The sequence below is a fragment of the Xenopus tropicalis genome, chromosome 9 (assembly GCF_000004195.4).
Source record: "Xenopus tropicalis strain Nigerian chromosome 9, UCB_Xtro_10.0, whole genome shotgun sequence".
NCBI lineage: Eukaryota > Metazoa > Chordata > Amphibia > Anura > Pipidae > Xenopus > Xenopus tropicalis.
This window is the reverse complement of record NC_030685.2, coordinates 60,440,253-60,456,358: the sequence shown is the minus strand read 5'-3', so window position 1 is coordinate 60,456,358 and position 16,106 is coordinate 60,440,253. Positions and strand designations below refer to the sequence as shown.

The window sequence follows — 16,106 nt, the reverse complement described above, 5'->3', positions numbered from 1 at the left end:
CAGGTCCCATACCTGTATATCCTGTGTGTACTCCTCAGAAGGGGAAGTTGCCACATATTGTTATAAATAAAGAACATTTTTAAAAGTGCACAAAATTTGAGCCCTATCTATAAACCCCTAACTAATTCTGAAAGTAAATGAAGGTTATATAAAGACAGGTTGGATGGAGGAGGCAGAAAATGCCTAATGACGTGATCAACATGCCCCATCCTCTAATTGGCTGCAAAGGAATTCCATATGTCTTTTAACCATTGAACCTGGTCATTAAAATGCTCTGAAATTTTGTTGCAGTTTGTCAAGAACTAAATTATGTGGCGTCTCATATCACTGCATTCCCTACAGTCATACAGTATTTTTTCCACAGTAAGAAGAACAGCTGCTTAGAAAGTCACCACTCTAATGCATTGTGTATGATGTATAGCAGTATATGTTTATATTGTAATGTATAAGCATAACTATAAGAAAACATACTTATTCATGTTGTCCTTAATATCTGGCTCAGTCTTGTTAGGGTATGGGATTTATACTGCATGCATGTGCCTATAGTATAATAATACTCAAAGGTTTACATTTGTGCTATATACCATACCTAATAAGTGTAGGGCTTATTTTGTGAGTGCACTGATACATATGTAAATAACTAAACTTTCACCACCCGATGGTATGCAGGCATGGACACACACACAAACATACCACTCCTCCTTTGAGCTGCAGATGCCATTTTAGGGTATAGGCCTGCAAGAGATTAAAATAAAGGCTACAAATATTGTCTTCTTTATAGTGATATTACTGATTTAAATATGAAGAAACTAATATTATGCATTACCATGCTCCGACACTGAAGAATGAATTTAATTTCACATTGAAAATTGTATCATAGTGAAACTCTTACACGCTTGTTAACGGTAATGTCTGTATACATACTTCAGTTCTGGGGCTCATAAATGAATGTTTCATATTCATATCCAGTAGCACTTTATTGTTTATTGGTAAATATAAACAGTAAAGTCCTGTGCACTTTAAGATTCTCTTTAAGAGTGGCTGGTTACCCAACCCAAATGATGATTGCTACTACAGTATGTGCAGAGCATGTGTTCATATAAATTAAGAATATATATGTATTGTATATACAGGTATGGAATCCATTATCTGGAAATCTTTTATACAGAAAGCTCAGAATTACCGGAAGGCTATCTCCCATAGACATTTTAATCAAACATATAATTTTTTTAAAACTTATTTCCTTTTTCTCTGTAATAAAAAAACAGTACCTTGACCTTGATTCAAACTAAGATATAATTAATGCTTACTGAAGGCAAACCAACGTTTATACTTTTTTTTTTATAGCAGACTTAAGGTATGGAGATCCAATTTATGAAAAGATCCATTATCCAGAAAACCCCAGATCCCGAGCATTCTGCATAAATATATATATATATACAACAAAAGAAAGAATGAAAAAATTTAAGTTTTTAGTATTCCTAAAACACCACAGCTCAGAGTAGATCATCATATAGGGAGGTTCAGGAAGTAGAATTGGGATATTACATACTTGTTTCCACTTCCGTACAGATGAATAATAAGATAGAGCTTCCCACCTTGCACAAGGGATACTCACTCCTTATATCCAGCGAGGGTTGCAGTGCTCGGCTTTGTGTCTCAGGCACTACGAGGCAAAGCAGGAGCAGGCAAGAGATAAGGCCGCACACAAGTTTCATTCTATTCTGTACGTACCCGCTGTCTGCAGGTAAAAGGCAGCCTGGCCCCAAGTAATCTGGAAGGGGAAGAAAAAGAAACCTGAGGATTAGCAAAGGTGCCCTGTCATTGACTTTTTTATATAATTGACATTTGGTTTAAGGCTCCTCTGTCCCATTTGGCACTATAGATTAGATTCTTTATGTTCCTTTTAACAGTATTGCAAAGGGTCATTTTCCTAAAACAACAGTTAGCATCTTATTTTGTCTCCCCTTGTACATGTTCTCATTCTCTCACTATCCCCCATCCCTTTCCCTCTTCCTGTGAGATTTCTTTCACTCAGTGCAATATTAACATATATCCATCTTCTGCTTCTTATCTCTCTTTATCTCCCTCCTACCCTCATAACTTTTGTTTCTTTCAAATCTTAAGGAGGTCCTTTGTGTCATCCCAAATTCACTCCAGTGTATTCATTTCCATTCATTATTGAGGTTTCTCCTTTTTTTTCTCTAAAACTGCTCCATATCTTTTGCATTCCACCATCATGTTTTTTCATACCTTCCCTCTCTTTGTCTTGCCTACATATTTTTCTGTTTTTCCTATCATGTTTTTCTGGCTTATCTCTGTATCTTTTTTTTATTTTCCTATTGTTTAGTTGTATTTCTCCTCCAGTCTTTTCACGCTTTACTCATTTTTCTTTCCATTTCCATTCCATTACATACACAGGGTTTTCTTTATGATTGCCTGTGCTGGAAGGCTTGAATAATCATATATCAGCCCTGAATCTCTGAGATTGCAAATCAATAAAATAGAGAAGTCTACGTTCTTGTATCATAGCATTATGCTTACAGAGAGTAATTTACTTCCCTTATCTGGAAACCCATTATCCAGAAAGCTCAGAATTGCATTCTAATTTCTAACTAGTTTCTAACTTTTAATAATGATTTCTGTAATAAAAAAACAGTACCATGTACCTAATTTTAACTAAGCTGCATGAATCCATATTGGTGGCTAAACAATCCTTTTGAGTTTACTTTATGTTTTCTATGATTTTTGCAGACTTTTGGTAGGGTGATCCAAATTATGGAAAGATCCCTTAATATATGGCATAACTGACCCTAAAAGTTGTAAAGAATGTGGCCAGATATAGGTGGGTGTTTTATTCCCTAAAAGAGATCCACAGACATGTAATAAGTAATACTATCATTCTTACGCTGTTTTTCTGATAATAAATAAGTAAGTTCACTTACGTCTGTCACATTCAGTACTACATATTACAGAAATAGGCAACTGTTTGCCCTGTATGACAACTTATACTGCACAAAGTGCATTAAGGGAATATAGAGTATATAAATATTGTGATAGGATCAATGGATTGGACACTTTGGTGTTCACCATTGCTTGGACACGGGCCATGAGTTCAGCCGTGGGCTGGAAGTGGTATTGGTATGCCTCACTGTATTTAGTAAAAATGATATGTGACAAATCTGATCTCTAATCTAAAAAGATCAGATGGATTAAACTGCTATTAAACATGACCAAAAGCTATTTGAGTATTATTTTCAGTGGATATGAAGCAAACTTTGTATTGACATCACACAGTGCACCATGGCACAACATCAGTTAAATGTTAAAAGGCGCCCAGCCATCAATAACAAGGGATTCTCTACCAAAACATGTGCTCCCTGTGCCGCTACTTTAGTGCACTGAACCACCTCATCATCAATATGTTATAAGTGGAATAGACACACTTTTCACATAATCAGTATATTATTTCAGGCTTCAGCATTATATTCTTACATCAACGGAATCATTGATGTAATTATGAATACTACTAATCATACTACTAATACTATTAGATACTAAATGCCTTTTGTTCCATACTTTGCTGTAATGATCCCTAAATATGTCTCTCATGCATTGATACTTTATGCTTATACAGAACATTCTATATAAATCGTTTTGACTTGGATAGTTCAACAATTCATATTATCCGTTATCCTGAAACCCATTATCCAGAAAATTTGGAATTATACATCCTATAGGCTCCATTTTTAACCATTAACTCTGTGCTAATAAAACAGTAGCTTGTACTTGATCCAAACTGAGATAAAATTATCCCTCATTCAAGACAAAACAATCCTAGTGGGTTTATTTAATGTTTACATTATTTTTTAGTATGGAGAATTTACAGAAATTACAGAAAGATCCCTTAACTAGAAGACCCCAGGTCCCGAGCACTCTGGACAACCAGCCCCACACCTGTACTTTCATTCAGTGCTCCAGCATTACATACAGGTTGTAATATAAGAGCAGGTGCAAAGTTTGCCCTAGGTCTAGTAACCTATAGCAACCAATTTAAATGCTTTCAAACAGCAGACAAGTAAATTCTACCTGCTGATTGGTTGCTATAGGTCACTAGACAAACTTTGCACATGTAATATCCTTGCTTCGTAGCATTAATCCCCCCACCTGTATTAGATATAATATTGAGCATAATCGAGTAGCTAGGAATTTTCTATAAATCAGTGTCACAGTTATAAATACTTCTATCTCTTTATGCCACAGGTTGTAGTATTAAAGGCTTGCAGTAAATGATCTATAATGTTTCAGTATTCTCATAATGCCCCAATAACAAATATTCACAGCATAGAAATCAGATATGCAATTCTAATAAATGCTAAAGACAGTGATACAATATAACATCCAGAAGTGGAAGCTTATGGTATGAAGGGTTGTGCTGAAAATCACTGAGGCAGGAAATACTCAACGACATTGTGATATCCCTTGTTTCAGGGTTTTGCACCCAAGAGAAATATCTGTGGTTTATAGCCACCGTAGCCATTCAGATACCCAGCATTTCCTTGTGTGTTCCAAACTCAAAATACTTTAGTACTTTTTATCCCTTGTATACGTCACATTCAGAATAATAGCCCACTGAAAGATCACTGCCATTAGACATGTATATAGTTTTCACGTATTTACAGCAGGGAAAAACAAAAGCTACAAACTGCTGACCTCGACTTCAGAATTTATCAATAGATAATACAATAATTATACAAATATAAAATCCTGTATCTATATTGTAAGCTGTGCAGTGCTCATTAATTACAGTGGCATAACTTGGATGCATTTGCACTGCCCTACTGCTCGATACAACAATAAGTGCTTAGTTAGTGCCCACCGTGCAGCATGAGATACTCACTGTGTCTTGCAGTCGGGGGTTCCTAGTCCCCAGCAGTATCCTCTCTTAAATGAAGCCCCTCAAACCTTGGTTATATTAGTTGCCTTGCTCTTGACGTCATTTGCAGCCGCTCCATTAACAGTCACACCTTCCCCGCTCTTACTCCCTAATTCCATTATGATAATTCCTTTTTAAAAAACTCAAGGATGGCTTTTAATGACTCACATGTGACTCTTATCTCTTCTCATTCCATTTAGTCCTGAATGAAGAAAGGGCGGATGCCAGATCTTTTCTTTGTCTTTTCATATTAGCCGTTTTTCAGATACCCTTTTCATCTTCCGATGATTTTAATTTTGCCTTTATTTGCAGATATGGTTACTCAAGTATTTCCTGTCATATTCATTTTCTTTCGCATGAATGTAGGGAAACATGCCCCACCAATATCACACAGGATGGGTCTGAGGAACACATTTATGTAATTTTTATTTGAATTTTTAGAAAGAATTAAACACATAAAGAGAAATATAACTTTCCACTATTATAACAGAAATGTTTGCAGATCAGCCTATTACAATTAAAACATTATTTCGTGTTTTTTACATTGTACTTTTTCTATTGTCTGTGGGATCATTAGTATATATCAACTAACAAAAAAGGAAAACAAGAAAAAACAGAAGAAAAATTTACAATAGGGATGGAAGAGAGGAAAGAAGAAATCAAATGGAAAGAGGTAAAAAGGCAAAAGATGCCATCAAAGTGATGCACATAAATGTACACTGCACATCAAAACTTAATCAGAAGTCCTCTAATAAGTTAAAGCAGAACTATGAAATCCATACAGACGGTGATACTGGATCCACAGTTTCCAAACCTTCATAAATTGTTTTTCTTTATCAAGAAGTATACTAGTAATGATTAAAACTTTATCTATTGTTGCCTTGATCTCCAGGAAGTGGGGGAGAGTAGGGTTGCCATCTCTGCCAGCGTTTGTCTCCAGGCAGGGGGCGGGCAGTGACATCATGGGGGTGGGGGAAGAGGCAGGGCCGCAACATCACTGGGCAGGGCTATGTCACGGTGATCGGCGGTTGGCCAAGCGCCGCATCAATCTTAGTGAGTCCTTCCCGACTTTCCTTATTTGGAAAACTGGGCAGGAGGTTTTGCCCTTCTGAAAACCAGGTTGTCTGGGCAACCCCAGGGGAAAGCCAGGGCTTTGCAATAACTTGTTTAGTAGCAGTACAAATATGTGTGATTAAAGTCTGTTGTGCTTGGAAATTGTATCTATATTGTCTTATTTAAAAAGGCCTCCCCCCGAACATTTGTGTATATTGACCTTTAAAACCATATATATTAATTAATAAGCGCTTATCCATAAGCGTTGTGCTTTGTCACAGTGCCAAAATATGTGTGCCATTGTACCTGGAGCGGCACATCCCCTGAAAGCTCCGGGAATCCATTTAGCTTTACTACTTGGAACCAGGTACCACCTGCTCAAAACCTTCTATGATGTTTCCTGAGCTAAAATATTGATTATGTTCTCTGAGTTATGCACAGTATTTGTAAACATTTCTTGCCAATCTTGTTCATTTAGGGCAAGCAACAATTCTATATTCCAGTCTTTTATATATTTTAGGGAGTTAATAGATTGAATGCTAGTATTTCTGAGGGACACATGTATAAAAACATGCTTGCAATTTTACACCAAATAAAAATGGTTCCATTTGGTATAAAAAAGAAAGTGTGTGTGACAGTTATGTTGGGATTTACACCAGTATGAACTGCAATGTACTTGGCAAAGAAACTGGCGCAAATGTAGTTTATTTGAGAAGAAACCAGAGGAGTAAAAACATGACATATTCTATGAAGTTTTATTATCTGTGCCATTTCCTATGCACCTTTACCAGAATTATGCTGCTTTCAGCACAATGCTTTAAAGCAGGGAACATGTAAAAAGTTTGTTACTGATGCACAAAGCCTCCCCTGATACTACTTTACGTAGTCCTATTTCTTAATGTGACCAGAGTGATAGAACTGAACACAGGGACTTCCTTGACATGTTATTATCGGTCAGTGCCAGGCCAATTTCAACTGCACCCAAGGCCAGGTGCCCAACCATTCCCCCCCATTGATCATTTACAACCCACCCGCCGGTTCCATCATGTTCCCCATACTGGTCACTAATTTACTGTGCTCCCCCAAAGTTATGCCCCTCGCTGTGCTCTAGACAGCTGCTTTTTCTTCCTACCCCTTGTTCCAGCCCTGGCAGGGGTTAGATCATGCAGGGAGCTCCAGTCAGTCAGGCTTTTATTCATAAAGCAATTTTGCTCAAGACTTTTCCCCAGTTCTTCTGGCTCAGTAACACCATTGAAATGCAAGAAAGTCCTCCAATGAGGATCCGGTCCCACATGATCTGTGTTCTTGTCCTTTTTTCCTGTAATGAGAGCTGAAAGTTTTAATTGCTGTTTTTCTGAAAAATCAGCAGGATGTTTTCATGTTTGATTACAGTGTAATGGTGTTACAGCCAAAACAATATAATAAACACCATGGGCTGTATTTATTAACATCACCAGTGAGGTTGCCCATAGCAACCAATAGCAACCAATTAGATTTGAAAGGTTACCAAGTTAGAAAACAAAAGCAAAGATCTGATTGGTTACTATGGGCAACATCACCAGTGATGTCAGCTTACACACTTCAAAATATGCCCCAGTGAGTTCCACTTGTTCAAACATCACTGATGATGTTTGTCTCCGATGCTTAGAAATAAACCCCTATATGTAAGATACCACCAAAATGAATGGCAGTGCTGGTAAGCAGGGGTCTCACTGGCTAATTCTCTTGCGTCTGTAATAAAGATTTTTGTTCAGGGGGAGCAGTGAGATAGTTATATAGATGGTTTAAAGCCCCTTTAAATAATTTTTTACTTTCTGTCAATTTAGCTGCCTATCGCTTTGTCCTGGGTCCTTCAGCACCTGAACACAGGTTATGTTATTCAACTAAAAAATAGGGACAAACCAATTTTGTTTTTTCCAAAGATTTTATTTCAAGTCAGCAATAAAGGTGACATAAGCAAGTAACAGTATATATATTTCTATGAAAGCAATAATGTAAAATACAAACAAGGACTAGGTATAACAGAGAATATAATAGGGTTCCATCTCACAATGCTCTTTGCTTGTTCTCAGACAGGATTAGGTAACTTGGTGCTTTCCACCTGAAATGTTCTAATGGTATGGAGGCCAAGAGCCCCTAGATCAAGCTGCGAGGGGGGGGGGGGGCACTGTATATTATCTGAGGGTGGAGGTACCTTTTCTGACCTGTAATATAAAAAATATTCATTCAGTTCAGACTACATTCAGGTATCTTTTCATTCTTCCCCTACTTCATCCATATTGCATTTGTATTCCTCCAAGAGAAACAGAATACTCTTCAAGGATCACATGGGTTTATAAATGGCAGTATTAATAGGCTGTTGGATGGAGGTGTGAAGGACAAAAGCAGGATTCATTGCTTCATCTCTGATTCACAATGGGTTTCTGAAAGACAAAGCAGTGCGATTATATTATGATATATTATATATATATTGTTCCCCATTATATATACCTCCATTTCCCTCCCGAACTGCATAGTTTCCAAGTACAAAACATTACTTATGCACTATTTCTATTATATACTGTACTAATATACTAACCAGCTGTAACAAATAGACAGATGAATCACAGAGAAATTCAAGTACAGGTATGGGATCCATTATCCAGGCCCCAAGCATTTTGGATAACAGGTTCCATACCTGTATATGTATACTGCTATATATATATATATATATACAGGCTCGGATGACGGCACACACAGGGTTTGCATATAGATGTCACTGGGTCAAATGAAAATTACTTGCATCAGAGGTTTATTAGTTCCAACGTTTCAGCTCCACACAGGAGCTCCTGTGTGGAGCTGAAACGTTGGAACTAATAAACCTCTGATGCAAGTAATTTTCATTTGACCCAGTGACATCTATATACAAACCCTGTGTGTGCCGTCATCCGAGCCTGTATATTGTTTTTGCGCACAGGCACCCAGGTATCAACTTTTAACTAATGGTGTGCTGCTTACTAGCTTCTTTTTATATATATATATATATATATATATATATATATATATATAATATAAAATATAAATACAGTTCAAGATAAAGATGTTAGTGCTTGCTTTATGTTTGACATATTAGCATATATTCCTTACAGAAAAGATGCGGTCTGCCTTTCTGTTTTTCCCGTTTGGATTGCGCTGGGTCAAGGAACCGCGGTACAATGCACTTTTCTCAACTGGTAAATCTGAAATAATAACACAATAGACGTGTATTCCAAATGCAATATATCAGCTGTACATTGGACCATGCTCTTTACAAATTTCCTCCTATACCCTTATAATGTACCAAAAATCTGACATATAACCTTGAACCCATAGCAAAGTCTCATGAATACATAGTATATATATATATATGTACATATTCTTAACGGAAACTGGGAAATGCTCCATATTACCTTTAATTGTCCTTAATTCTAGGGAATGGTTAATGTTGACTACATTAAAAGCCTTGAATTTATAAAAGCAAGATAAGTCTGTGTGTGATAGGAGATGCTTTGGAGGTTAATTGAAGTCAGAGGGTCAAATGATTCATTTTGCCTCTATCAAAGAGCCAGAAAAAAGATGTTCCTTTATGTCTAAATAGTGGGGACATGAACCTCTTGCTCTTCTTGCAATCTGCAAACCTCCGGCATTTGTTAAACTGCAACTCCAATCAAATTTGTAAGTCACTGGATTCTTATTCATATACAGTATGTTGTAGTTGGAGTGTGGCACTGGCTGGAGGACTCCAGATGGATCATTTGTACTCCAGGGACATAACAATAGAGGAATAGAGCTGGCAGCTGTTATTATTAACATTTATTTATAAAGCGCCAACATATTCCGCAGCGCTGTACAATAAGTGGGTTTCATACATTGGACATACAGAGTAACATATAAATCTACATGTTATGGGACAGTGGGTGAGTAGGAATGGAACAGACAATACTGTACAGTGCAAAGCAACTTCCTAAATAATAAAAGCCCTAAAAGGAAGTTGCTCTTAGGTTCATTATGTTCTAGTTATGCCACTGAAAACTGCCACACTCAGTATTCTCTGGGAGAATATACCTTGAATTACAGTTCACATCGGCTAGATGACTGTAAGTTGGACATCAGCAGCTATGGGATAGATCTAATCCTGATCCATGCTGGCGCTACCCCACTTTGTGCCGAAGATAAACATGATTGGGGAGGGGGTTGGGCAGGTGGCTGGGGGGATGTGGAGGTTCTGTCGGTGGTCCCTATGGGGTGTGGGGCTCCTGGAATGGCAGCCCAAGTGGGCAATGCACACCCCAGTCCAAACCTGGGTAGCTCAGTACCTTCCAATGATTTGCAGGTAGTAGGTCTATACAACATATTAGAGGCTGAATTATATTTATAATTATTGCTTCATAAAAAAGAGCCTGACTCTTCTTTCTGTAGACTTAAGTATAAACAAAAATCTTTGAAACAAGCATGTATTAGGCTGCGTTTAATGTAAGGAGAGTTTCTTTTAAGTGGCATTGTTTTGCACTCGCTTTGATTCTATGCCCAGTACATCAAGAAAGAAATCTATGTATATCCTAAGGCTGACTATCAGATCAGCAGGCTTACACCAGTACAAAAATAATAATTAACTCAAAAAAATGTAGAGGGCCTGACGCACACAGCAACAAGCCAAGGATCACACCTTGACATTATGGGAGAGACACAATGGAGCCTTTGTTAGTCTCCCACAGTATATTGTCTGCTGATGACATTAGTGAAATTATTGCAGCTCCCTGTGCCTCAAGCACAGATAGTGGGAGCTGGTAGTGCAGCATAATCACATGTAATTACTGGCAGATTTAAATTTAAGATGCAACAATCACTATATAAAAGTATATTTTACAGAAGTTATTGCTCTGCAACATACGTCTGAGCAGTCACTTGCGGTACTAACAGTTGAGCAACAGTAAGGGGGAAATATGCACTGAAAAGAAGAGTCAAAAGGAACTCAGAGCCAACGTTTTAGCTGAATGTCAGAAGAGGGACTTGCCAGATGTCAGTATTTTGTGCTGTGCTAAATACTGGCTGAGTGACCATAAGGTATGAGCTATTACTGCCCCCAAAAAGGCCCAAACACAGACATAATGTGCTGTAATAAGGACACACAATTGACATTTACCTATGGCATCTGGGTCAATGTTAAACTTCTTCCTGAGAGCCTGCTGCATGGCTAGAATCTGAAAGACACAAAACATAAATAAGGGGCAGTCATCAACAGTTTAAAGAAGAACTAAAACCCCCATCCACTGCCCTCCATCAGCCCCCTCTCTGCTCCCTCCCTACCGAATCTATTACATAGAAAAGCAAGTCAATTTGTGAACCTGACATATTGGGGTAGATTTGTCAACATGTGAGTTTAGTGCTCAATACATCATTACACACCCATGATTTATTCAATCCTAAGGGATTTTTAGAAGCGTATTTATCAAATGGTGAACTATGAAATAATTAAATGGGAAATATGCCTCTAAAAATCCCTTAGCAATTACAGAATGTGGGTGAGTTTTTATATATTATGCTCTAAACTCAAATTTTGATAAATCTGCCCAATACGTCAGACTCAAATTTAGATGTTTTCAATAGACTCAGCGGGGAGAGGGCAGAGCTTTAAACACACATTTTAACAAATCTTCCCCATAGAAGCAGAGTAGCACAGCGGAGTTCAAAGGCACCATCTTCTGTATCTTTGGATTTTCTTCGGATCAGTTCACAGAGTACACGGAGCTTGTAGGTGCACGTGTGGATGGAGCTAGTCCAGGATTTGCTTCAACTGCTCATGCACCTGCAAGCTCCATGTCAGCAAACTGATCAGAAGAAAATCAGAAGATACAGAAGATAGTTCCGTGATCTCCTCTGTGCTAGCCTGCATCTGTATGTCAGCTTTATAAATTGGGATGCTTTTCTATGTAATGACTAATAGGGAGCAGGGAGGGGGGGACAATGGAGGGCGCTTTTGTTAATGTGGGGTGAGGGGGTTGATATGAATTACAACTGAACAGTTGGTAATGCTTTAATTAATACAACTCAGTTTCCAAAAACTGACAGTGACTGACACTGTGTAAAATGTAAATAAAAAGAGAATTGGATGATATGCAAATCATTTAATTCCTATATTTAATTGCAAAAAGACAATGTATCAGATGTTGAAACTAAGAAATGAAAAATAGTGCCTGTATCAGGGCTTATATTGCAACTGATGGATCCACCACAAGCACCTCCCCTTTTTTTCTTAAAACTATACCTGAATGCACAGTGAATTGGGTCTGCTTTCATTATGGTAGTGTAGTACCTTTAAAAACACACACAATTATTTTAGTGGCTTTCACTGCATGGGTTCAGAAAAACTCCTGAATGCCATTGACAATGAACACAGTCACTACATCCACAAATGCAAGTTACTACTATATTATTCAAAGAAGAAACCCTATATCAACATGATCAAGAAACACTGCAGCCTTCTCCAAGCACATTTAAAGGGGACCTGTCACCTAGACAGAAAAAGCTGAATAATAAAGGTCCTTTTCAAATTACAAGTAAAACCCAAATTCCATGCTAAATTAACACATCCATATCCATTATAAAGGCAAATCCCAGGTGTCAATCATATGTTGCCTGCTCCCCCTCTAAGACATAGAGAATGAGCAGACAATTACAGTACTTTCATTTTCCATTCAGCACTTCCTAGATGTCACTGCCCTTCCTACTTTTCCCCTCCTCCAGGTCTGGATTTGCATTTTGGGCGCCACTAGGCCTCCATCATGGTGCATTTCCTGCCCCCTCCCCCTCTTGCGTGTACATGTGCTAAATTCCATTAATAGGTACGGAGCACTGAGGATCAGTGGGCAGGTTGCCTGCACTTCCCCAGTGCCCCACACCCAATTTACTGGCAGCTGGACAGCATGCCTCCCCTGAGGTCCTGCCACCCGAGTCCTGGGCCTTTGTGGCCTTGCCACAAATGCAGGAAGCCCTCCTTATCATCTAATTGTGTAGCCAGTGCAGGGGCATGTGCATCAGGCCCCCCATTCTGGTGTATACACAAGATTTTGGGGTGATGCAAAGCTTGCCTTAATAAGTGATCACAAAGTAGCACCTGCCTGCTTACTGTAATTGTGTAATGCCAAGACTGAAAACAATCAGGATTTATATTACTTATATTGCGTAATGAAGTATATTTTGCTTGACAAACACAATAGAAAAGAATTTGGAAGTATTTCTTAAAATGATAGGTCCCTTTTAAGATGGAGTGAGGCAAAGTGGAAAACTGTCCTGTGGTCTGACCAATCCAAATGTAAAATTTTGTTGTTGGAAATCATGGATGCCGCATTCTTTATGCTGCAGAAGAGAAGGATTGCCCTGCTATTATTATTAGCACACAGATCAAAAGCCAGCATGTGTGAAAATATGGGGTGCATTAGTATATGTGCACATCTAGAAAGGCACCATTGATACTGATGGAAAAAAAATATGCTGCTATCCAAATGCTGTCTTTTTCCAGGGAAAGCCTTACTTATTTCAACGAGACAATGCCAAAGTGCCTTCTGCAGGTATTATAGCAGCATGGCTCCATAGTAACAGGCCTGCCTCCAGTCCAAACCAGTCACCCACTGAAAACATTTGGCTCATTATTAAACAAAATATACTACAAAGGAGACCCTGATCTGTTAAGCAGCTGAAATCAGGCAAAAATGGAAAAAATTTCACTTTCAACACTACAGCAGTTGGTCTCCTTACAGAATGTTGCTAAAAGAAAGAGTGATGCATCACAGTGGGAAACATTTTAGAAACAAGTTTCTTGCATCAAATTAAAAAAATTCAGAAAACAATAATATTTCTCACTTACAGCATCTGATATGTTGTCTTTGTACTGTTTGCAATAACGTATAGGATTTAAATGATTTGCAATTCATCCCATTCTCTTTTTATGGAAATGTTGTTGCATTGTTTTCACCATGAAAATAACATATACCAGGAACATTTATGGTTAGACACTGTAGATCTGTTTGCTCTATTCACATGTTATCAACCAACCTTGGCATCACTAGGAGATGACATGCTGTACATATCAGGAGTGGATTCCTGGAATGGCTCTGTACTTCGGGAAATGGCAGGAGCAAAAACCTGGAAGGTAAAAGTAAGAAAACAATCTATTTCTTACTATATTTATTCTTCCAGCCAACTTATCTTACATGACTTCTCTGCTGAGCATTGTAACAAAAACTAACAAAGATACAAGACACAGCACAGAGGTTTTTAGATCATGTAGAAGGTTAACTTTAATTATTTTAGCCTTTCCCTTGCTGTATATGCAGTACTTGTGATTACTAAAAAACCACCGTATGAATACAGATACCACTGTAAAAATGCTCAATGGCACCCACGTGTGTCGTCTTGGGTCTCCACAATCTCTGTGTATGTGATACCACCATACCATGGATGCCGACTCCACTACAGTCTTTGCTAAAACCTTGGCTGTTCTCTATGTGACCTATGTTTTGATGGTGAAGAAACTAATCGACAACTAGCACTGCCAATATAAGCTCCCTTATCACCAATGGGTTGCAAAACTGAAAACCATAAATATTATATAGATAAGCGGTGAATGAGAATTTGGGATTATATAGTAAATAGGAACAAAAATATTACACCCAGTATCTTGTATACAAAATAGACATGTCCTTTCAGTATTCTAAGTGTTATTCAAATCTAAATGTCAATAAACAGGTTAAAAATGTTCTCCATGAGCCTATTGGGTTTGTCCAAGTTCTACAAAATCCCTATACAAGAAGAATGTGTATAGGTCACCAGCACTCAAAACAGGGAGAGGGAAAACCATTAATTCAACTAACACACAGAGCGTTAACACTTGTGATTTGGTTACTAGTGTTATACTAGTGTTTTTTAGCCTCTTTATATAGTTGATAAAGAGTTATAGTTCAGCTATGCTTATAAATCAGTCTCTAGTGTATCAAAATCCAAAATCTGTGCTCCCCAGCTACTCACAAGGTTAAGGCTGATGCCACACGTGGCGTAGGGCTGATATTTTCGGCAAGCGGAAAAACACGGCAAAAATTCAGCCCTACGTCTGCTACTTGTGCCTGCACCTGAATGAATGGAATACGCTCGGGTGCAGGCACATGTAGCCGATATACGCATGAAAATGCGAGACTTTGCATTCTCTCGCGTTTTCATGCGTATTTTGGCTACATGTGCCTGCACCCGAGTGTATTCCATTCATTCGGGTGCAAGCACAAGTAGCAGGCGTAGGGCTGAATTTTCGCCAAGCGTTTTTCCGCTTGCCGAAAATATCAGCCCTACGCCTCGTGTGGCATTAGCCTTAATTGTTGGCATGCATTCAAGCAATTAGCATTATTTAAACTAGAAGTGATGGAAAGGTTAAATAGTAACCTCACTTTCTATCAAGCAGCTTTTACACCTGATTAGCTTTACAGGTTATTTCCACAACAAAATAGGAAATATGGCACAATATTTTGCAGGGCAGAACAAGAGACAAAAAGACTGAAGAGAAACCAAAAAGATTCTTTGTCCAGCAGTCACAGTGATCTGCTTATTAAATACATTATCATGTTACATTCTTAATTTGTGTTACAAGGAGATGGATTCCTAAAGCAGCAAAATCAGGCAAAACAAAAAGAAAAGTCAACGTCTCTTACTCGAGAACTTGATTTCCTTTTGGCTTTGTCTACAGGGGAGACAGTCATTCCGGCTGCACTCAGAGCTGCTATTCTCGATTCAATGTCCGACACCTGAAATAAAAAGAAACACTGAATTGTTGTGACAGAAAATTTTAACCTTAAAAAGTATGTACAGGCATTAGACCTGTTATCCAGAATGCTCAGGACCTGGGGTATTGCCTCCAGTAACAATTAATGATATATATAGTTATATATAGTATATGTCCATGAATATTCTCATTCATCCAGGTCATGATATACAGTATCTAGTAGAATTGAGTCTAAAACAACTGGACTTTTCTGAGTTTTTTTCTTGAAAATGTTTCATCACTCATCCGAGTGGCTTCTTCATTTCAAATGACTGGTAGTGAATTCCCTGGCAT

The 16,106-nt window shown here is 38.1% G+C and overlaps 1 protein-coding gene across 7 annotated transcripts in view; it reads right to left on the bottom strand.

Moving 5' to 3' along the window:
• Positions 1–7,899: 7,899 nt before the first annotated feature.
• mlph (melanophilin) overlaps positions 7,900–16,106 on the bottom strand; it is a 42,485-nt gene continuing 34,278 nt past the window's right edge. For 6 of the 7 annotated variants that reach the window (XM_012970075.3, XM_012970079.3, XM_012970077.3 and 3 more), the window contains 5 exons: positions 15,703–15,795; positions 14,060–14,149; positions 11,151–11,208; positions 9,116–9,207; positions 7,900–8,412 (listed from right to left, as the gene is read on the bottom strand). In XM_012970075.3, coding sequence (XP_012825529.2) covers positions 8,389–8,412; positions 9,116–9,207; positions 11,151–11,208; positions 14,060–14,149; positions 15,703–15,795 — 357 coding nt within the window. In that variant the 3' untranslated portion in view covers positions 7,900–8,388. 7 annotated transcript variants of the gene reach the window in all.